Source organism: Podarcis gaigeae (genome assembly GCF_964106915.1).
Source record: "Podarcis gaigeae genome assembly, chromosome: 17".
In the NCBI taxonomy this organism is placed as follows: domain Eukaryota; kingdom Metazoa; phylum Chordata; class Lepidosauria; order Squamata; family Lacertidae; genus Podarcis; species Podarcis gaigeae.
The window spans coordinates 33769913-33792775 of NC_139694.1; the positions used below are offsets into that span (position 1 = coordinate 33769913).

The following is a 22863-nucleotide window of genomic DNA, read 5'->3' on the forward strand; positions in this document are numbered from 1 at the left end:
AAAGAGGACATAGATTTTTCATAATTTTTTTCATAAAATCTGTATATGCTGCTGTCTATATATTTAGCAGTGATTACAATTTATATAGGAATGAAATACCTCTCACCATAAGGTGGGAGAAGAAAGTGTGATCAGCTGAACTGTGCGCATGTTTAAAGGTAAAGGGACCCCCAATTATTAGGTCCAGTTGTGGCCGACTCTGGGATTGCAGCACTCATCTCGCTTTATTGGCCGAGGGAGCCGGCAAACAACTTCCGGGTCATGTGGCTAGAATGACTAAGCCGCTTCTGGCGAACCAGAGCAGTGCACAGAAACACTGTTTACCTTCCTGCCAGAGTGGTACCTATTTATCTACTTGCACTTCATGCTTTCAAACTGCTAGGTTGGCAGGAGCAGGGACCGAGCAGCGGGAGCGCACCCCGCCGCAGGGATTCAAACCATGTTCTTCTGATCGGCAAGTCCTAGGCTCTGTGGTTTAACCCACAGCGCCACCCGTGTCCCTTGTGTGACTGTTTACTATGATGTTAATGGGTGATCTTTGCAAGCTCCTTGCTCTCCCTTGTTAGGTTCATTATCATTAAGTCAAACTTTGAACAGATAGCTCTTTGTATAGAGAACTCATTCAAATAATAGAGGGTTGTCCTCCAACAGCCCTTCAAACAGAGAAGTGTCCTTGGCACACTGACACCCTAGGATAGAACATGAGATTCTTAATCTCATGGTTGGGGCTTCAATCCTTTCGTTGGGCAAAAAGATTCTTTCATTGCTACATTGCAGGGGCCTTGGGCTAGAGGAGCCTTGAGCTGACTTTTGTCAGATGCCACCACTCTGTGTCTGTTGTGATGGGATATGGGGAGCGTATGGAGTAAATGTGGAAATGTCCTCATCTCAGGCATAAATCAAAAGTTAGTGCATCCAAAAATGAAAAAGTTACAATCAAAAAGTCGCTGAACTTAACCTGAACTCAAATTTATTGGTTTAGAGAGGGTTTCTTGTAAGTGAAGTAGAATTGAATCCAAACCCAAAATCTTTTTGTTGCCTTAGACTGAATAGGAACCCAACCTCTAATTCTAAAAAAAAAAAGGTACATGAGAGCACACACATTAGGGAGCCAGACCCTTCCCCCCCTTTTTTTGCTGACCTTCTTATGTTTGGCTAACATTGGAAGGAGTCAGGGATTTCATGAAGGGACCCCAACCTTATGTTTTTATACCGTGCTTAGAGGCAAAACCTTCTCAAAGCAATTTACAAAGCATAAAACAATAAAATATGCATCATATACAATCAGCTTAAACAACAGCATTATCCAGGGTGCTGGTAAGTAGTAACCAGTTCCCTATTGGTGGTTACAAATTTCAAACATAAGAGGAAAAAACAAAGTGCAATATCTAATGTCAAGACTTATGCATCAAATGTCAGCTGGTGTTCACATCCAGATTACTGTTGTGCGATTCCGGAACAAATTGTGGTGTGATCTCATAGGAGGAAGTAAGATGTTCACTTCACATTATGGCTGAGGTTAGAAAGTAATGATTGACGAGGGCCCTACAGTCTTCCTTGCATAGGAGCCAACTCTTAAAGGCCAAGGTCCCTTTGCCCGCCACCCAAGTTGTTGGGCATTGCCATTCAAAAGGTATGTGTGTGCCGCATATTGTGATCAATTATGTGGGGTGGGGCTTACCCCCCCAAGTATTTTATTCAAGTTGGCACCCCTGATTCCTTGGAATCTTTAAAATACATCATATACGGTACATTTCCTAAGAGGTCACATGTACAGCACCTACATAAGTCTCCATCCTTTTCTGTTGTGAGTATTTTGCTGTAATACTAATTCAACCAGGCTTGTTTTCCGATTCAATGCAAGTGGACAGAGGATTGCAGGCGACATATATCATTCACCAATATAAAACTACAGCAATTACCCCAGGGTAATATGAGCTTCATGGCTGTGTGAGGTTTTGAAGCGAGGACTGGACTCCTAGGCGCTAGCCCAACAATCTTATCTCTAGACCTGCACATAGGACAGTTTGCAATTTCAGCAGAAGCCTCCAGAATTCTCTCATCTCCCCCACATGCCACCGTTTCTCACAACCACCTAAGTAAAGGAAGAAAAACCGGGCTGCTGTATGAACTTCCATTATGCAGTTTTCTCACCCTAGTTTTACAACAAAAGCAATGTTGGGCAATGTGCCTGGACAAAAATCCTTCCTCCTCATTCTTTCTGGAACTGTTTTCTCTTGATGGGGACAGAGGAGGGATATTCTGCTAGTGGTTTTTATGACTAGCTAAGCAGAGGAGACGCAGGTGGTGCTGTGGGTTAAAGCCTCAGCGCCTAGGACTTGCCGATCGAAAGGTTGGCGGTTCGAATCCCTGCGGCGGGGTGCGCTCCTGCTGCTCGGTCCCAGCGCCTGCCAACCTAGCAGTTCGAAAGCACCTCCGGGTGCAAGTAGATAAATAGGGACCGCTTACCAGCGGGAAGGTAAACGGCGTTTCCGTGTGCGGCTCTGGCTCGCCAGATGCAGCTTTGTCACGCTGGCCACGTGACCCGGAAGTGTCTCCGGACAGCGCTGGCCCCTGGCCTCTTAAGTGAGATGGGCGCACAACCCCAGAGTCTGTCAAGACTGGCCCGTACGGGCAGGGGTACCTTTACCTTTACCTAAGCAGAGGAGATGGATGGAAGCCTCTCTGTCACTGGAAATGTATTGCTATTATTCTAGGTGACAGGACAAAGACTGGACCATGGCTTTGGAGGGTTTTTTTTTTGGGGGGGGAATTCAGAATCTTGACAGGGTGATGCCCCTCCCACCCTGCCTATAAGTGAGGGCCTCTTAAACCATTTGTTTCTTGAATTTCCCCAAGCAAGAGGAGGCAGCAAATGCAGCATGGAGGAGCTGTGGTAAGGTATTTAGATGCAACAAACAGACTCACTGCAATGAACTTTTTCTCCTCTGTAGCCACTCCCTCATCACCCCAAGTGTCCTGCGAGTAGAGACAGATGAGACGATTGTGGTGGAGGCTCATGGAAGCAACTTTGAGACCGAGGTCACTGTCTCTGTCCATGACTTCCCACAGAAGAAAAACACCTTGTATATGGTCAAAGTTCCCATGAACCCAGCAAATGGCATGATGGTGACGCCAGCCATAAAGGTGAGTGCCGAGTGATGGTTAGGGACGGTGTCATAATGTATGCAAAAATCAAGCCCCACACTTGTGCACACTCAACCTAGGAGCAAGTCCCATTGAATGCAGTAGGGCATGCATACGATTGTGCAGTTTGTCCATTATGTTTGAGGTAGGCGGGTTAGCATATAAAAAGAGAAACTCCGGGAGGGGTAAGGGAAGGGCAAAACATCTGTGCTATCAAGCCTGATGATGGGAAATTTAAAGAAAGTACAATGCTGTCTGATCAGACCTGAATATAACATAGGCTTCCTCAACCTTGGCCCTCCAGATGTTTTTGGCCTACAACTCCCATGATCCCTAGCTAGTAGGACCAGTGGTCAGGGATGATGGGAATTGTAGTCTCAAAACATCTGGAGGGCCGAGGTTGAGGAAGCCTGATATAACACATCAGAAGATCCAGATTGTTAGTTCCCAGACCAGCTTTAGAGGTTAGTAAAATATATTTGTGAGGATTTGTGTGATCGTATGCAATGGTCATATTTCAGTATCTGCTTTCTGGCAGGGTCAGCAGTAAATTTGGCCTGAAAAATGTCAAGGTTGACAACCCAGAAAAATACCAGTCTCTCCCACCTTTGTGCCTTGATCTGCAGAAACTCACCCATGAAACTCATTCTTCGCACAAGGTCTAAACATAATTTGCCCATTGCAGGTGATCAAACTGCTGTTAAAAGTCAGAACTGCAAGATTCTTTTGAATGACTGCACTGTATAGGGTTGCCCTATAGCTGATTGTAGGGCAGTGTTTCTCAAACTTGAGTCTCCAGCTGTTGTTGGACTACAACTACTATCATCTAAATTTGATTTTAATTAATTTTATAATGAATGTTTTTAGAATGTTGAACTATTTTGATTGTTGTTAGCCGCCCTGAGCCCAGCTTCGGCTGGGGAGGGCGGGATATAAATAAAATTTATTATTATTATTATTATATCTCTAGCTGGCAGGACCAGGAATGATGGGATTTGTAGTCCAACAGCAGCTGGAGAGTCAAGTTTGAGAAACACTTTTATTGGGTGTTATTCCTAATACTTAAGGAAGGATTCTAAGAATAGTGGTTTACCATTTTGATGTTTCATCTTAATGGATTTGACTTTGCTAGTGGCTGGATGCAGAGGAGTGGGGGGAAGCACCAGCTGGGGAACCCCCAAGGTAAGAAGGCTCAGAGCCAGGGGATTGGCCCCCAAAAAATTAAAGGGGGAAAAACTGGATGTACATTTCCTAAATATAAGATAAAAATATAAGATAAAAAACCAAAAATATAAGATAAAAAACCAAATAAAATTAAGCCTACATACAGCAACCTATTAGGTCCATAAATTACCATATAGCATATATTCAACACAAAAAACAGTGACAATTTGTTGTTGACAAAGGACAGCTGGACATATAAAGGGCCCCATTACCTTCAGTTGCTTAGGCCCTCATCAAACCTGAATCCAGCCCTGGTTGGCATGGTGAGCAGCATGTATCTTGGTCTTTTATGAATACATATTTCAGGCCTTCTTCTATGATTAGTCACAGTTTGGCTCTGCCTTACGGTTTCAGCTGAGGGAACCTGAAATATCTGAATTCTATTTTTAAAGTGCCTTTGGCAAGTTTATGTATTGTCTCTTTAGTCTGGAGTTAATGAAGTGTGCGGTCATGTTTGCATTAAGAGCAGAAGACAAACTCTGTTGTCAGCACGTCCACAGGCATTTATTTGAAGTGTTTGGTGGGCCTGTCATGCAAGAACCACTCTGAGCTGCCATCCTCCACATGCTCTGGGAATCATCTGAATCATAAATTATAGTAACAACTTATTTTCTTAAGGTCATCCAGCTTACTTATGCGCTCCTTAGTTATATCTCTTGCACACTTCAGTTTTACTTGCCAGTCAGCAGCTATATTTGATGCTGTGCCAACTGTTTGCTGAATGATTTGCATTTACCTTGTCAAAGAAAGGAGTTACACTTCAATTGGGTTGAGCTTAGGGATGTTATAGAATTCTGTCAGACACAGAAATGGAAATAGAAATTCCCACTATTTTCACGTTTGTCCGAGGTCAGGAATGAATATCATGCAATCATACGAGTAGTACTGTATTCACTATTGTGGTGTGTTTTTTTAATGCGTAAACATTTTGTAAATAACTGTTGTTTTTTTGGCATGTCCCTTCCACTGAAATGCATTGAAATTACTTATGTAAGTACAAGGTAGAGGAAGCTGCAGCTGACAGGGTGTCTCTGACCCAGTGACATGTGGGAATGTTAAGGATAGTAGGGAAGGATAGATTGAAAAATATTATCCTTCTTTCACTCACGCTAGTAAGTGATGTAGCAGAGCAAATTCCCCTCAATATAGCTGGAAGCTAGTTAAGATTATTTCCTGGTGTCCCCTTTAATCCCTCTTAAAACAATAAAGGGACGAGAGTCTTTCTGAGTAAAGTAACAAAAGGTTTACTCACATTTCAGTTCACGATTTGATCCCTGAAAGGCAGGCTTTACTTGGTAGTTACACAAAGAAACTGTGAGTTCACTGAACTCATGTGCTGCTGGCTGAGAGCCAGCAGACAGCAACATTACCTTTAGATAACAAAATGGCTGTAGGAGAGCAGCATGGCAGCAAAAGATCAGCAAGAGAGCAATAAGAGACAAGACGAACTGAGAAAGTGGCTGAGAAAGTGGCTGCATGGTTGGGCTCTTTTGTGGAGTCAGCCAGAGCGATGCCCATCTCCCGGGTCACATGCAGGGAGAGGAAGCTCCAGACCAGTGGATGGTCTGACTGGATGTCCCCCTGCATGTGCCCACTTTAAGGAAATAAGGAATGTTGCATTCGACCGTACCAATGGATTATGTCCCACATGACAAAGTGTCAAGCAAACAGGAGAGTTAAACATCTGAATGAGTTTAGCTGCAGGGCAAGGAGGTCAGGGCATTCTATTCTGCCCCCCTCCAGCCCTTTGACCTAAACAAGTTTTCCTGATTCCCTCACGCAGGTTCCTGCCAAAGACATGAAAAAGGATTCCAAACAAAACCAGTATGTGGTTGTCCAGGCCAGCTGTCCTCAGTTCACATTGGAGAAGACGGTTCTGGTCTCCTTCCACAGTGGATATCTCTTCATCCAGACAGATAAAACCATCTACACCCCAGGATCTGCAGGTGATGCCTTCTGCTAGCCCCACCTTATCTGGGACCACAGGAAGAGGGTACAGAGTGGATGACTAGCTTGGGATCGGCCTTTGATTTATCTTTCAGAACTTTACTATTATTAGACGCATCCCTAGGTACAACTAGAGCCAGACAAATATTAACACCCCCACTACACACACCTGACAACTCAAGTTGGTCTGAAAAGGTTCTGTGTATCATCACTCAGGTATTGTAGGTTTTTGTGTTCTTTAAAAAACCAGCAGCCTCTCTCCTGCAAGAGGCAACTGTGGAACAAAGCAAATGGATGTGCACACCATGGGATGTGAGAGTAACAGACAGCTTGTTGGGACTGTGGCACTCACCTGACCTCCCTCCAGCTGAGTTGTAGCTGCATACTGCCCCAAAGAGGAGGAGAGGAGAGGCTGACACCGTGCAGACTACCAGAAGGAGCACTTGATTGGCTTTGCACCCCCCTTTCTCTGCTGCTATGCGGCAGTGACTCAGCCAGAGGGAGGTCAGGTGAGCAGTGCACCTTCACCATGCCATAGTCCACTACCAGAAATGGATTTATCTTCTGGTATTTTTTATCTTTAAGCAATAAGGAAAAAAACCCTGCAAGATTTGTACATCTCAAAATATGGATGTGAGCCCACACGCACACACACATTTTTTTTTTTTTTATCTTTAAACAATAAGAAGGAAAAACCTGTAAGATTTGTACATCTCAAAATAGGGATGTGAGCGTTAGTGCGCGCGCACACACACACACACTCAGACAAAATGTGTAGGATGGATGTAGTTGATGTTTTTTTTCCCTATTTCTTTTCAAACTCAAATACCTCTCTTTTATTTCTCAGTGCGCTACCGTGTCTTTTCTGTGGGCCACAACATGGAGCTTTTGGATAAGCCTGTGATCGTTGAGTTTGAGGTGAGAGGCATATATTTGTGTGTGTGTTGAGTACAGCATTGGCCGCCTGAAATTTCAGTGATGGTTGGTGCTTCACTAAACGTTCTGCGGTGATTTCGCAGAAAGAGTGATGGCCATTCAGTGTAGCTTTTCTTAGGAAGCATGGGCATTTTTCATAACTCCTTAAATGCCATTTCAGACCTTGGCAGTGCTGGCTCATCTCAGCAGTGGAATAATGGGAAACTATCTCACCAAGATGAGAACTGGGATGAGGGAGGTGGGGCATCAGGCTGTTTATTTTTTTCCTCTCAGTCACACAACCATTTATTTCTCCTGCTCCTCCTTTAATCACCCCAAAGTGGCAATATGGGGGTTATCCTCTTCTGTCCTCTTGCCTGCATCTTAAGAGCTAGTTCAGAGTGCCTGCTTCAATGTTTGCTAGTAAAGGCAATTAGACAAGTGTGGTGAGCGCACACACAATAGCAGGTCTGGCGGAAGACATTTTGGCGCCTGAGGTCAACCACAAAATGGCGCCCCTCTGCCAGGGAAGAAGGCATCAGAAACAAGGGGGAGAAAAGAAAGATTTACAGCGGGAATAAGGGAAGTCCTATTTGCCAAGAGATCCTTGTACAGGGGTAGATCTGGCCTCAAGGAGCATCCTACAGCTGTAGCTGCCTCTGTGGCAGCAGGGAATACATTCCTTGGAGACTGGATCTGCTGGTCCGATAGATCCTGCCTCCTGAGGCAATCACCTCACCTTGTCTCATGGGCTGGCCCTGTATTGTTTTTCAGCCGTGCTGGAATATGATTGCTGTAGAGATTAGGTTGGCCCCATCTACTACAAGGATAGCTAATTGAGGCAAGGCTGGAGATTCTTAAATGTACTTTTGCTTATTGTTACTGGTTTTGTATTTTCAAAGATAGGTATTTTTAAATACAGAAAGCCACTTTGTGGAGGAGTTCCTCAAAAAACAGTGTGTGAATCTCCTAAACCAATTAATTAAATTAACTATCATCACAACGGTTTAGGCCAGAGGCATCCTGGAAGCTTTGTGTCTAAGCCGAGGTCAAGGACTTGGTAGTGTAGAACTAAAGCTCTACCTATCTAGAGAATTTGTTTTTCCACATTATGAATACTGAGTGCAATCATTTTTCATTCCTTCAGCAACCATTGAAACATGTTTTTCTCCTTCACAGACACCAGATGGCATTATTGTCAGCCAGAGTTCCATCAGCCCCACTTCAACAAACATCCGGCCTTACAACTTACCTGAGATTGTCAGGTATTTGACCATGAATACTACCATGCAGCATATTTGTAGAGAAAGTGAGCTGAAACAGCAAATGGAGAAGAAAGCTCATCAATGTGCAAAGTGCCCTTTATCCTTCTTTTGGGGGTTTCATATGAAACAAAAATACACTCCAAGCTCTCATCAATATTAGTATATATTTACCACCCACAACCAGGGAACACGGGTGGCACTGTGGGTTAAACCACAGAGCCTAGGACTTGTCGGCAGTTCGAATCCCCACGACAGGGTGAACTCCCGTTCCTCGATCCCTGCTCCTGCCAACCTAGCAGTTTGAAAGCACTTCAAAGTGCAAGTAGATAAATAGGTACCGCTCCGGTGGGAAGGTAAACGGTGTTTCCGTGTGCGGCTCTGGTTCACCAGAAGCGGCTTAGTCATGCTGGCCACATGACCCGGAAGCTGTATGCCGGCTCCCTCGGCCAATAAAGCGAGATGAGCGCCGCAACGCCAAAGTCAGTCACAACTGGACCTAATGGTCAGGGGTCCCTTTACCTTTACCACCCACAACCACCCTGTGACATACACGTAGATGGGGTGTGAGAGTGTGATCTCATCCTCCACATATCCACATCTTAAGATTTTTGGGGCAGGCATTCTGCTCCAAGCTAAACAGCACAGTCCTTTGCATGTATTCCCGATTGAACCCAATACGGCTTATCTCAGGTGTGTATGACTAGGAATGTGGCTGGGCAGAGTAAGCTCAACCCTGATCAGGAAGCAGACATGTGGCAGATCCAACACTGCACCCAAAGGCCTGTCACTCACCCTGGCCAGGGCGGAGAATGGGGAGGGGGTTTTTACACATATTTTGCTGAGGTGCAGCTGAGAGACTTGAGGATAGGACCCCTTGGGTGGTCCTTGGTGCTCTGGGTTCAATAGGCCCGAAGTCATCACTGCTCCACCGTGCCCCAAAATGGCACTTTGGGGTTCTTCACAGAGTACTGCCAGCAAAGAGAATTGCTGATGGGATCTTGCTGCCAGCTTTAATAATACAGTAATAATAATAATAATTTATTTCTACCCCACCCATCTGGCTGGAACAAGCATGGGAGGAAAGCTCTACATCGGGAACAAGAAGGGGGAAGTCAACACAACAACAACAACAACAACAACAACAACAACAACAACAACAATTTATTATTTATACCCTGCCCATCTGGCTGGGTTTCCCCAGCCACTCTGGGTGGCTCCCAATAGAATATTAAAAACACGATAAAACATCAAACATTAAAAAGTTCCCCAAACAGGGCTGCCTTCAGTTGTCTTCTAAAAGTCAGATCATTGTTTATATCAGTGACATCTGATGGCAGGGAGTTTCAGAGGGCAGGCGCCACTACCAAAAAGGCCCTCTGCCTGGTTCCCTGTAACCTCACTTTTTGTAGTGAGGGAACCGCCAGAAGGCCCTTGGAGCTGGACCTCAGTGTCTGGGCTGAATGATGGGGGTGGAGAGCTCCTTCAGGTATACAGGACCTTTACAGGTCAGCACCAACACTTTGAATTGTGCTCGGAAACGTAATGGGAGCCAATGTAGGTCTTTTAAGACCGGTGTATTGTGGTCTCGGCAGCTGCCCCCAGTCACCAGTCTAGCTGCCACATTCTGGATTAGTTGTACTGTAGTTTCCAGGTCACCTTCAAAGGGAGCCCCATGTAGAGCAAAGTGGCACTTTGGCACTTTCTCCCCTCTAATGTATCATAATCATCCCCCTCTCTCAGCCATGGTGCTTTTCTCTGCTGGCCTCTAAGCACCATTTTAATTCCAACCACCATTGGGGGGGAATGAGCATTAAGGGACATAGACTATATTCTAACCTCACCCATGGGGAGAAGAGACCCTGCAGCCCATTCCGATTTCACCTTTAATATCATGAGTTGACAAAGCAGAAGCAGTGAAGATTCCTTCCTTTTCCTTCTCTAGTTTGGGAACCTGGAAGATTGTGGCCAAGTACCAAGACTCCCCACAGGAGACCTTCAGCACGCAATTTGACGTCAAGGAATATGGTAAGGAGGACCATCTCTGCTTAGCATTTCCCCTGGCCCATTACAGACATTGTTTCCTCTTTAATCCCTTGGGTTGGATTCAACAGATGAATCTTGCCAGTGAAAGCCCTGCCCACTTGTGCAACTGGGCTTCCCCCCTCTCCCTGCTCCTGAAGTTGGCTTGTGAAGGGGTCACAAGAACCCCCAGAATAGTGCACTGAGAGGGATTGTTGAATTGCTCCCCTTGACTGTTTCCCAGGGAATACTCCCATTGGTCTTCCACCATGACACTTGGAATCCCTCTTGCTGTTCTGGCTTCTGGGATAGCTGCACAGCCTGCATTCGCTCCATAAGACGCACACACATTTCCCCTTACTTTTTAGGAGGGAAAAAGTGAGTCTTATAGAGCAAAAAATACGTTATATATTCTCATCTTTCCATGAATGTTTAGATGTTCTTCCCCTGTTTTTCCCTCTAGTACTGCCAAGCTTTGAAGTAATAGTGGAGCCATCAGATAAGTTTTATTACATTGACAGCGACAAGGATTTCAGAGTGGATATCACTGCAAGGTGAGTGTCTGCAACTATGGGAAGGTAAAGACGAGGTATTACCTGCATAACATGAAATTATCACGTCCAGAAAAACAAGAATTCACAGTATGATTTTAAACACGTTTATTTGGTACATTTTGAATGTTTAGAAACATTAGAATGCAAAATACAAAGAAGGAAAAGAGAAGATATTGTAAAGGGGGAGAGAATAAGATCATGTTTTCATTATATTACAGAAAAGAAAATATCCGATTTTATACTATCCTGAAACTTATTATTCCAGATTGTAACAATCAATATTTCAGTAGATTTGCTTGGCTAAAAGGAACCTATAATTTTCCTGCTTTGGCTGCTAGAATACATGTCACATGTAGTTGGGTTGCTATGTGAACCTTTTAAAAACTGTAAATAGCAGCCACTGGGGGGCCCCATCCAGTTGTTTTTACCTCACTAGGAACTTCCCTCTTAGAGTTTAGAACAGCTGGAGAGGGGAGAGGAAAGATCTCCTGGGATCACAGGACAAAGGCTAAGAGTAAAAACCTTATCAACACCCTCCATGGTGCCTGCCCTGATCAGGCTGCCCAGGAACTGCTATTTACAATTTTTTAAAGATTCACGGGGTCACAGCTACAAGCGATGTGTGTAGTGTCACATGTAGTTTGGCCCTTAGGGCAAAAATAGATGTGAGAGGGACAGACACATTTGTTCGTGTACAAATCTAGCCCGTTCTTTTATCAAGGGAAGAGGTAGGAAATTCTATTAAAACATCATAAGAGGCAGATAGGTATGGGAATTGAACCCTTCCCCTTCTGCAAGTTGATCTCATTGTCATTCTTGTCACTGCTGTTATAAATAGACTATGTTTTCCACAGGTAAATCTGTATTCAAAGTGGTACATACAAAAAACAACATTCTAAGTACAGTACAGTCGTACCTCTGCTTACGTATCTCTCTGGATACGTAAACTTTGGGCTGCGAACATGGCAAACCTGGAAGCACTCTATGTGCTCGCACATGAGCAGAAGCACTCTATGGCACCACGCACATGTGCAGAACAGGCGCCCTTGGTTGCGGATACTTTGGGATACGTCCGGAGCTCCGGAACGGATCCTGTTAGCAACCGGAGGTACCACTGTATCAGAATAACCACACATAAGACACATAATATCACTGCAACATAATGCTAAAAATAATAATAACCAGCAATTGCAGTTCTTTTAATATATCTAAACATACATCTGCCTATGGATCTGGCACCGGTCTCCTGCTTTTTGCAGTCCTCTGATCTTACCCCCACTTACCACTTACCCCCATTTGACGTTGAAAACAGATCTTTAATTTCCCAAGAAAATAAGATAATAGGTTAATGACACTGATATTGATAGTTTTGCTTTCTCATTTGGTGAATTAACCAGAAATTTTATGTTAGGAAGAAAAGCAGATGAATTTAGGACTCTAAAATATATGTTGGGTGTCTTACATTTGTCATAAAAAACACATACTCCATCTCTCCCAACAAATAAAAGGGAAATTCAGTATGTTTTAACTTTATTCTCTGCTTTGAGGTTCTTAGCATTAAGGAAATGTGGTATTAACAGAAATGTGTTTTACATGCATTGTGACTGATGTAACACCACCAGGGTGCGACCGACATAGTCGGGAAAAGGGGAGACAAGCCTAGGCTGCCCGATACTGTGACTGAGCTGAACATGCAAGTTGCAGAGAAATTTTGGAGTCTGCAAAACAGTTACATTTTTCTCAGCTTTTAAAATGCAATTACAGTGGAACCTCGGCTTACATTACCCTTGGGTAATGTAAACTTCGGGTTGTGAAAACGGCAAACCTGGAAGTATTCTTTCGGTTTTCACAGCTTGCATATGCACAGAAGTGCTATGCACGGCGCACATGCGCAGAAGTGGCACCTCCGGTTGCGGAAAACTCGGGATCTGACCGGAGCTCTGGAATGGATCCCGTCTGCAACTGGAAGTACCACTGTACAGGAAAGCATCTAAACTGTCAGTATTTTTTTTTTTAAGGGAAGATCAGGGCAGTTAACAAAACAGTATATAGTTGTACCTGGAAGTCGAATGGAATCCATTCTGGAAGTCTGTCCGACTTCCAAAACGTTCGGAAACCAAAGCGCAGCTTCTGATTGGCTGCAGGAAGCTCCTGCAGCCAATCGGAAGCTGTGGAAGCCCTTTGGATGTTCGGGTTCCAAACAATGTTTGCAAACTGGAATGCTCACTTCCGGGTTTGCTGTGTTCGGGAGCCAAAACGTCTGAGTACCAAGGCGTTTGGGATCCAAGGTACGACTGTAATGTTAACTGAAGTTAAATAATATCAGCTAAAACACAAAACGTTAAGTAAAAAAGCTTACAAGAGTTATATTGGTCACTACAGAATCACCCCAGGGCCGTCTCCCCAGTTGTGATTCTGAAACTGGTAGTCGTCTTTATGCTGCCCCCAGAAAGTGGAGGTAGAACACGGCTTTCACGGCTAGTAGCTGTTGAGAGCCATGTCCTCTGTAAATTGACCCCTGCAATTCATTTTTGTTCTTTTAGGTTTCTCTATGGGAAGAATGTGCAGGGTGTGGCCTTTGTCCTCTTTGGAGTGAAAACAGATGATGTCAAACACAGTATTCCAGATTCACTCAAGAGAATTGAAGTAAGATAGGTGTCTGTGGGTGTGTTCTGTTGTGCGCACACGCATATGTGCCACATTGGTTACACTTTTGCTTTCCTTTCTTTCCAGATAACAGACGGGGAAGGGGAAGCTGTGCTGACAAGAGCAATGCTGCAGAAGCGATTTCAGAACCTCAACGAGCTGGTTGGGCACTCCCTCTATGTCTCTGTGACAGTGATGACTGACTCAGGTGAGCTATGATGCAAACAGGGCCAGATTTAGGTTTGATGAGGCCCTAAGCTACTGAAGGTAATGGGGCCCTTTATATGTTCAGCTGTCCTTTGTCAACAACAAATTGTTGCTGTTTTTTGTGTTGAATATATGCTATATGGTAATTTATGGAGCTAATAGGTGTCTAAAGCCATTTGCACATGTTGTCACACAACCAGTCCATGCAGAATGCAGACACCCTATATATAGAAATGAGCAAACCAATGATATTTTAGGGAGCAGGCTAGGATCACAGGAGCCTACACAACACAAAACACTGTTGCTGTATGTAGGTTTTATTTTATTTGTTTTTTATCTTATATTTTGGAAATGTACATCCTGGGTTTTTTTCCTTTACATTTTTGGGGGCCCCCAAGCTAAAGCTTGTTTAGCTTATATGTAAAATAAAGGAAAGGGAGCAAGGAGGGGAAAAAGGGAAAGAAAGAAGTGAGACAGTTTCTCCAGCCAAGTTAGCAATCCCTTCCCTGTAGGAGCAGGGGCAGGTATTTGGAGAGAATCCCAAACAAGAACGAAACAGAGAGAGAGCATGCAGCAGAGTAGGAATACAGGACAAACTGTGTCCTGTATTGAATTAACGCAGGACATTGCATTCTGCATTGAAATACTGGATGATCCTGTATTACATGGGACAGGTGGCAACTCTACTGCCAGTACATAGAGCATTGTGTATGGAGGGGCTGACCTGTTCTTTGGCAAGGATCCTATGGCCAATCCGATGCACAGGGATTCTTCGGCAGTCAAGCAGGTGTGTAAGGGATCACCTGGAGGGCAGGACATTTGTGTACTGGAGCTATTCCATTTGGAGGAAATGCTGAGAGCCTGGCTCTGAAACACTGTGAAGATTTTTCTCTCCCCGCTTGGCTTCATTCCTTCTCTGAGTCCCCTCTTCTCCTTCCTGCAGGCAGCGACATGGTGGTGACTGAGCGATCTGGCATCAGCCTTGTGACATCGCCCTATCAGATCCACTTCACGAAAACCCCCAAGTACTTCAAGCCAGGGATGCCCTTTGAACTGATGGTAATGTTCACCTGAGTCTCTCTTCCTTTCATGGCCCAGTCCCAGGCTCTTAGAAATCCACAGTGGCGAACATAAGGAGCCGTGGGAAATCTCTTAAATCCATGGATGTCTTGGGAAAAGTGGTGTTGGCTCTGCAGAGATGGCTGCATCTCACGTTCATTCACCTCTTCCTTTTCAATTGCTTAGGTGTTTGTCACCAATCCTGATGGCTCCCCGGCTTCCCGTGTACCTGTGGTGACAGAGCCAATTGCAGCTGATGGAACCACCCAGGATGATGGGACAGCCAAGCTGATCCTGAACACCCCAGCAAACAGCCAAGAGCTCAGAATCACAGTGAGTCCCCCCGAGGCCATGCCAAGTTCCCTTCAAATGCATGAATTGTGCTACTGGCAGTTCCTGTGTGTATCTTCTGTACACAGAATCAAAGCAACTGAATTATGATTTTTTTAAGGGAGTGGGGATCTGTAGCTCAGTGGGAGAGAGCATGCTTTGCATAGAGGTCCCAGTTTCAGTCTATTTTTGATGGATATACTCTGCTTCCATGGTCAAATGCTATATGCTTCTGAATACCAGTTGCTGGAAACTGCAGGAGAGGAGAGTGCTCTTGTGTTTGAGTCTTACATGGGTGGCGCTGTGGTCTAAACCACCGATCAGAAGGTTGGCGGTTCGAATCCCCGCAACAGAGTGAGCTCCTGTTCCTCTGGCCCAGTTCCTGCCATCCTAGCAGTTTGAAGGCATGCCAGTGCAAGTAGATAAATAGGTACTGCTGTGGTGGGACTGTAAACGATGTTTCTGTGTGCTCTGGTTTCTGTCACGGTGTTCTGTTGCTCCAGAAGTGGTTTAGTCATGCTGGCCACATGACCTGGAAAGCTGTCTGTGGACAAATGCTGGCTTCCTCAGCCTGAAAACAAGATGAGTGCCACAACCCCATAGTCGCCTTTGACTGGACTTCACTGTCCAGGGGTCCTTTACCTTTACCTGCTTGTGAACTTCCCACAGGCATCTGATTGGCCACTGTGTGAACAGGATTGTGGATTAAATGGTGGACTTGATTTAGCAGGCTCTTCTTATGTTCCCCTTGAGAGCAACAGTCTGACTTGGTTCATGTGGTTTATTGGTACTTCAGTCGCAGTGTTTACTCTTTAAACTTTAGATCCCAATAAACTATATTCTAATTTTCTTCTTTCTTTTGATGGCAGTTCACCAATTCCATCTCACCTGCACCTTTGATGTGTTGTTCAGCCATCATTCACACTGCAGACTGGAGTTCACAAGTTACTTAAGATGGCTTTCCCCCAAGAGCCAAGATAACTTGTGCTTTAAAGGAATCTATAATGTGAATCTTCATTGGTCTGAATAGGGTTGAGAGACCACACTGTTCTCTTTTTATCCTGAGGTACTGAAAAGACCCACCATTCTGACCCATTGATTCCAGGCACAGTGCAGGACCCGACCCAAGCTTGTGTGGGGCCTGGTAGCTGGGAACGCAGTGATATATATACTGTATATATATAGTTTCTCCATAACTGCTACATCCTATATTTGAGGAAGGGTGTTCTGAATTTCAGTTACTTCAAATATTCATATTAAAGTGGAGTTATTTCTGAAGATACAGGTTACGTAACAGAGGTGTTTCATAGATCTTCATAGGTCCAAGATTCTATCCAGTTCCTCCCCACTAGGACATTGCCACCCTGGGCAGGATATAAATATGAATATAATAATAAATAAACACTCAACTGTGCTCCGTGTGGACCCTCTCTCACAATGTTGGATGTAAAAGGACTGATGGATTCATGTCTGAGATCTGATCAACACTTTCAATTTTCTGTAGGTAAAAACCAGAGATCCCCAACTTTTAAATGAACGTCAGGCAACCAAGACCATGATAGCTACAGCATACCAGACCCAAGGAGGATCCGGAAACTTTCTCCATTTGGCAGTCACAGCTACAGAGCTCAAGGCTGGAGACAACTTGCCTATCAATTTCAACGTGAAGAGCAACAACCAACAAGTACTGAATCAGATCCAATATTTCACCTATATGGTAAGTACTGGGCAGAATGGAAGCCTGAGGGCCAAGTCTCCATACACCTGTTAATATTGAAGGTGTTGGTGAGAGAGGGAAGAGGGAAGTCTTCAGCCATGCGCCTAGTCCTCATGGAGAAGCAGGGAGGTGTTATATAATGAAAGGAGGGGAGCTATTTAAAAGGTATATTGTAAAAAGACTGGAAGCCTTTCTTTTAGGAATAATAGGGTCAGATGTACCCAGTGATCAAAAGAACTTGTTTCTCTATGCAGCTATGACAGCCTGAATGATATATGCTCAGAAATGGAGGGAGGGAACAGTACCAACAAGGGAGAAGAAGCAACTGAAATTTGTGGAGTATGTAGAATTAGCAAGCTTTAACTAAGAAGAGACCAGGAAGAAAAGACTTTTAAGGAAGATTGGAAAGTGTTTGTAGCATATCTGAAGAATCATTGTAAACAGGTTAAGGCACTAACAGGATTAGAGTAAATTCAGCAGTATAAATCAAGTAGAGAAATGATGAGAAAAAAGAAAAATGGGAGTAATTAGAATATTCGGTAGTAATTGATAACTAAAATGAACCATGTTGAGGGGGTGAAAGGAAGTCAATGATCAATGTATTGTTGTATTGGTTAATGTATGAATGTGGAAAATCTGTAACAGAAAAAAATATATTTTTAAAAAATAAAGGATAAGCAGGGTTCAGCAATCATTCCTACAGCACTGCCCCTTTGTGGGTTGAGGACAGTTTCATGTTATTGTGGCACTTATACGGAGCCCACAAAAATAAGTAAACTCTTCCATGTCACAGTTCTGCGTGAGGAGGAGAAAAAGATTTGTATGACACGTATTGTTGAATGGAGCTTCTCCATGACAGCATTACATTGTTCAAACAAACCAGTGCTTCTTTCCCCCCGCAATTTTTTAAATTAATTTTCCACATTTTTAAACAAGCAAACCAACACACATCATAACTGAACTTGGTCCAATGTTAATATCATAATTAAATGACTTCCTCAAATTCCCTTGACTGAATTTCATTGTATATGATTGTAACCGTTTCCCAAAATACTATCTCATAAAATTTACTTAATCCTCTTAACATCTTTATCTATTTTCATCTTAACTTTAAACATATTCTTTTATAATTTCACATATTTAAATCCGTAGCCTATCTGATATTTCGCAAGTATTTCTATTTAATTTATCTTAGCATATTTGAATAAATAGTCTTTAAACAAATCAGTTCTTCTTAACTCCCTTCATGTTAAACAATAATGGCTTCTTCAACCATCAGATCTTGACTAAGGGGAAGGTGTTCAGGGTTGGAAGGCAGCCCAAAGCCCCAGGACAAAATCTGGTGACCATTTCCTTGCCCATCACCCCGGATCTCATCCCTTCCTTCCGGATTGTGGCTTACTACCAAGTGGCGAACAATGAGATTGTGGCGGACTCCGTCTGGGTGGATGTAAAGGATACCTGCATGGGAACGGTAAGTCGCTCTTCTCATGGATTCCTACATACAGCATCAGCGCAAGCCTTCTTCTTCCTACAGCCATATCAAAGGTGTAAAGTAACTCTTCCCCTACTCAAAGCTTTTCAGAGCATATGACTTGAGAGTTTCCCCCACAAAACTGTTTGGTTTCTAGTTGGAAAATGAGTAGAACCTAACAACATGCATGCAAATATATTCACCTTTAATAACTTGTAAATAACCTGACACTAGGGAAGGGAGATGAATTCAGTTCTTATTTTAATGCAAACTTACTGAATTTGCACTTCCTAACACGTTATGAGAACCAAAATGCAGCTATCCTTGGAAATGCACATTTCTCTGAATTTTGTGAGGGAGTTTTCTTTTTAGAAACATAAATTTTATTAGAGTTTATAAAGAAAACTACAAAGATTATTGTCAAATATCTTTTTTGGGTCCAAACTAAAACATTAATCCAGGGGCAAAAAGACGAGAGAGATAGAGGAAGCAGTGGCGTAACATGGGTGGCTGGTGGGGCCGTGGCTCTGGGCACATTTTTTTGAGGGGGTGCAATGTGGCGCCCCCATGACTGGCTCCTTCATCAAGGCCAGAGCTGTGGGGAGGGAAGCTGTGCCCAAGTCGGGCCTTCAGGGCCCAACGCTGTCAGCCGGCCTCAGTTCCACTCCCAAGTCAGGCCTGATCCGGGGGCAGAAGAAGCATCCCAAGTTTTCTTGACTTATTGCTTAACTGTCCCTCCCCAATGCCTGGGTAAGGGAAATGAGGTAAAATGACAAGTTTATATTGAACTGTGGAATCCAGGTAGCAAGAGTGGCTGCAATCCTAGCCTCACTTAAGTTGGAGTAAGTCTCGCTAAATGCAATAGGATTTACTTCCGAGTAGACATTGTTAGGTTTGCCGCCATATATGGCTTTGCGATTGGGCCCATAGCCACTTAATAAACTTTGTCTGTGGTGTGCAAGGCTCTTGTTGTTGGAAAAATACTAAAAGGGCTATTCCTTTGGGAACTCATTTATTTGGAGATGTGCAGGGAAAGTACCGTAGTTTTCGTTCTATAAGACACACCAGACCACAAGACGCACCTAGCTTTTGGAGGAGGAAAACAAGAAAAAAAATATTCTGAATCTCAGAAGCCAGAACAGCAAGAGGGATCGCTGCGCAGTGAAAGCAGCAATCCCTCTTGCTGTTCTGGCTTCTGGGATAGCTGCACAGCCTGCATTCGCTCCATAAGACGCACACACATTTCCCCTTACTTTTTAGGAGGGAAAAAGTCAGTCTTATAGAGCAAAAAATATGTTAATTGATTTGTAAATAACTGTTGATGGCTGAGATATGCATGTTTATTGTGTGCTACATATGAAATAGTTCAAAGTATGTATATTTCTACATCAGCAGAATACAAAACAGAACACAGATTTGTGCAAAATATACTAATTGCAGCTGAGCGGAAAATCCCAGTTGGAAATGGGAATGAATATCTGAATGGATATGTATGAAACTAAACCACCTGGTTTCCTTTGTCCAAACAGCTGGTTGTGAAAGGTGCAACTGAGGCAGACAACCGGATTCACCAGCCAGGAACTCAAATGAAAATCAAACTGGAAGGCGATCCAAATGCTCGGGTTGGTCTTGTGGCCGTGGACAAAGGCGTCTATGTGCTAAACAGGAAGCACAAGCTTACCCAAACGAAGGTGAGGCAAGAAATTCCTTGGGGTGGGAGCAGTGGGGTTCTGATCCTTCCCCTACAACTGGAAACATGCTGGGCATATACATTTATTTTTTCTATCACCTTGTGCCTCCTCCATACCAGATATGGGACTCAGTGGAAAAGAGTGACATTGGATGTACAGCCGGCAGTGGCAGGAACAATCTGGGTGTGTTTGAAGATGCTGGACTTGCCCTGGTGACCAGCAATAAGCTTTCTACGCCACAGAGAGCAGGTATTATTGGGGAGGGTGTTGGCGCTGGTGAGATGGCAATGGAGTTCCAGTTTGAGAAAGACCTTTCACCTTTAATTTGAATTCAGCCTGATCTTTAATTTCCCTTCTCTTCCCTCCCCCTCCCCTTTATGAAGATCACCCGCTCTGAGACCCCACAGCTAATTCTCCCCTGGCCTCCTCGCCGGCCCAAATAGGACCAATTCAGCCAGCTAGCCCTGGGGATTAGCTAAAGCTTATTTCCCCTAAATTGATTTTTGAATTTTATTGTTATTCATGTTTTTATACTGTGTTTTATGCTGCTTTTATAATTAAGTGTTTTAAATTTGTTGTTAGCCGCCCTGAGTCTGGTTTTTGAACTGGGAAGGGCGGGGTATAAATAAAATTTTATTATTGTTGTTATTATTATTATTATTATTAGGGCTTAGACTCTTTTCTGGCTCAAGTGCTAGCATGGCATTGTCTGCAGGTTATGCCCCAGGATGCCAGGCAGGGGGTGGGGTGGGGGTGCAGGTTCTTGGACTGAACTGTCCCACTACCCCCCACTGTGTGATATGCAAATACATGTGACGAATCTCAGAAGACTGCTATTTCTAAGAAACAGCTTCAACAACCAGGACAATCGGCAATACTACACATTGCACCCCCCGTAAGATATCTTAATGAGAAATGGCAGCTATCAGGAGTTCATTGTCACATGTGTAACATGTAGTTACGCCTTACATGGGAGTAAGCACCGTTGGACTCGGTGGGAGCCACTTTTACGTCTACACGCATAAAGTCAGTCTCCACAAGAATTAGAATACAGTGGCGCTTATTTCAGTTCCAAACAATTACTTCCTGTTCCTCCCTTTTCTACTCCAGATTCAAAGTGCCCTCAGCCTACAAGACGCCGACGCCGCTCTGTACAGCTCATTGAATCTAAAGCAAGCAAAGGTATGTGATGCATGGCAAAGGCTCCATTTGCCACGGGAAATCAAAATAATTTGAGCCAGATTGAAAAAGATAACATCTAATGGGCATTAGAGTGGAAGAATATTGTGCCTGTTCAGCTTTAGCACTGGGGATTGATTGTTGATGCTCATGCATGGTCCCCACTGTGGATGGATTTTCTTCTCCCTTTGAGGTGGCTTTCAGTTCCTGCTCTCTCAAGGAACAGGCTAGTGTCTGACAGAGAAAGATCACTGTCCATTAAGCAAGGATCTCATTGTACCTCAGTATCAACAACAAGAGGAAAAGCCAAGCTCTCTTGTAGAAATTATTGTGGAAGACCTCATTGTGTAGTGAAGAAGCACACACTCTGTATGCAGAAGGAATCAGGCTCAATCCCCAGTAACCCCAGTTTAAAAATATCTCAGTAAGGCTGGGAAAGACCTTGAAGAGGAGCTGCCAGTCAGAGTTGACAGTGCCGGACCAGTGGCCTGACTCTCATTCTCTCTAATATCACACTAAGCCATCCACTGCCTATCGGTTTGGAAGTGAATTGGGCAACACACACACCCCTCAATGGTAGTAATTTCTGCTTACTCGGGGGACTCCCTAGGTATGTAGGAGTATAATAGTTGGCATTTGAAATGGAAATGGAAGTTTTAATTCCTACCTGCAAGATGGCCTATTAAGGACATATATGTAGTAACATTCAGGACTTATGGAAATTGGGAGGTTGTTGGAGTTGAGAGAAAGAGGTTGTGGAAAAGAAGGGAAGGGAATTAGCTTGCCAAGGGCCCTGATGTAAACAATAAAGCAGTATCATAAAATGGCAATCTATAAAAACTAGCAAAAATTTGAAGCACATTTCATTTCTCCCTGGAAGCAGACCAGAATAGGACATGGCAATTAGGAGACCAGAATAGGACATGGCAATTAGGAGCTCATTCATAGCGTTTATCTGTATTTTAGCTTTCTTCTGGCTCCTGTTATGAGTAGTAGGACAACACTGGTGTGGGGAACAGACATTCTTTGATATTTCATGATGTTTGCATGTTGCAGCCAGCCAATATCAGGATCGGGTGCTAAGAAAGTGCTGTGAAGATGGAATGCACGACAACCCCATGGGCCACAGCTGTGAGAAGCGGGCACAATACGTTGTAGATCAGACTGAGTGCCAGAATGTCTTCCTGGAATGTTGCCGCTACATCAGAACCATAAAGGATGCAAACAGACGGGAAGATGAACTGCAGTTGGCAAGAAGCAAGTAGAATTTTTGTAAATAATAAAAATTCAGGGGCGCAATATTGGGGAGATGGACAACTTGGTTAGCGAGCTGCAAAATCCTTTCCTACGAGGATGCCAATCTGGCTTGCAGAACTGAGACCTGGGCAGCGTTGAGCTGACCCACCTGCACCCACCAGAATTCAAGTTCTGGGTCCATTTTTGTCACCTCTTCAAGAGACATAGCTTGATCAAGTTGTCATAGCTTGGT

The 22863-nt window shown here is 44.0% G+C and overlaps 2 protein-coding genes across 4 annotated transcripts in view; one reads left to right on the forward strand and one right to left on the reverse strand.

Annotated features, from left to right (window-relative positions):
* The window catches only part of IL27RA (interleukin 27 receptor subunit alpha), an 818781-nt gene that overhangs the window by 107232 nt on the left and 688686 nt on the right, over window positions 1–22863 (reverse strand). The gene's annotated exons all lie outside the window — the stretch shown is intronic.
* The window catches only part of LOC310834574 (venom factor-like), a 69519-nt gene that overhangs the window by 13329 nt on the left and 33327 nt on the right, over window positions 1–22863 (forward strand). For both annotated transcript variants that reach the window (XM_083718261.1, XM_083718260.1), the window contains 16 exons: window positions 2955–3147; window positions 6155–6317; window positions 7166–7236; window positions 8413–8498; window positions 10441–10523; window positions 10981–11071; window positions 13615–13717; window positions 13805–13925; window positions 14868–14983; window positions 15170–15316; window positions 16818–17030; window positions 18310–18504; window positions 20034–20195; window positions 20315–20444; window positions 21306–21377; window positions 22431–22631. In XM_083718261.1, the coding sequence (XP_083574387.1) occupies window positions 2955–3147; window positions 6155–6317; window positions 7166–7236; window positions 8413–8498; window positions 10441–10523; window positions 10981–11071; window positions 13615–13717; window positions 13805–13925; window positions 14868–14983; window positions 15170–15316; window positions 16818–17030; window positions 18310–18504; window positions 20034–20195; window positions 20315–20444; window positions 21306–21377; window positions 22431–22631 (2147 nt within the window). The remainder of the gene's footprint in view (window positions 1–2954; window positions 3148–6154; window positions 6318–7165; window positions 7237–8412; window positions 8499–10440; window positions 10524–10980; window positions 11072–13614; window positions 13718–13804; window positions 13926–14867; window positions 14984–15169; window positions 15317–16817; window positions 17031–18309; window positions 18505–20033; window positions 20196–20314; window positions 20445–21305; window positions 21378–22430; window positions 22632–22863) is intronic.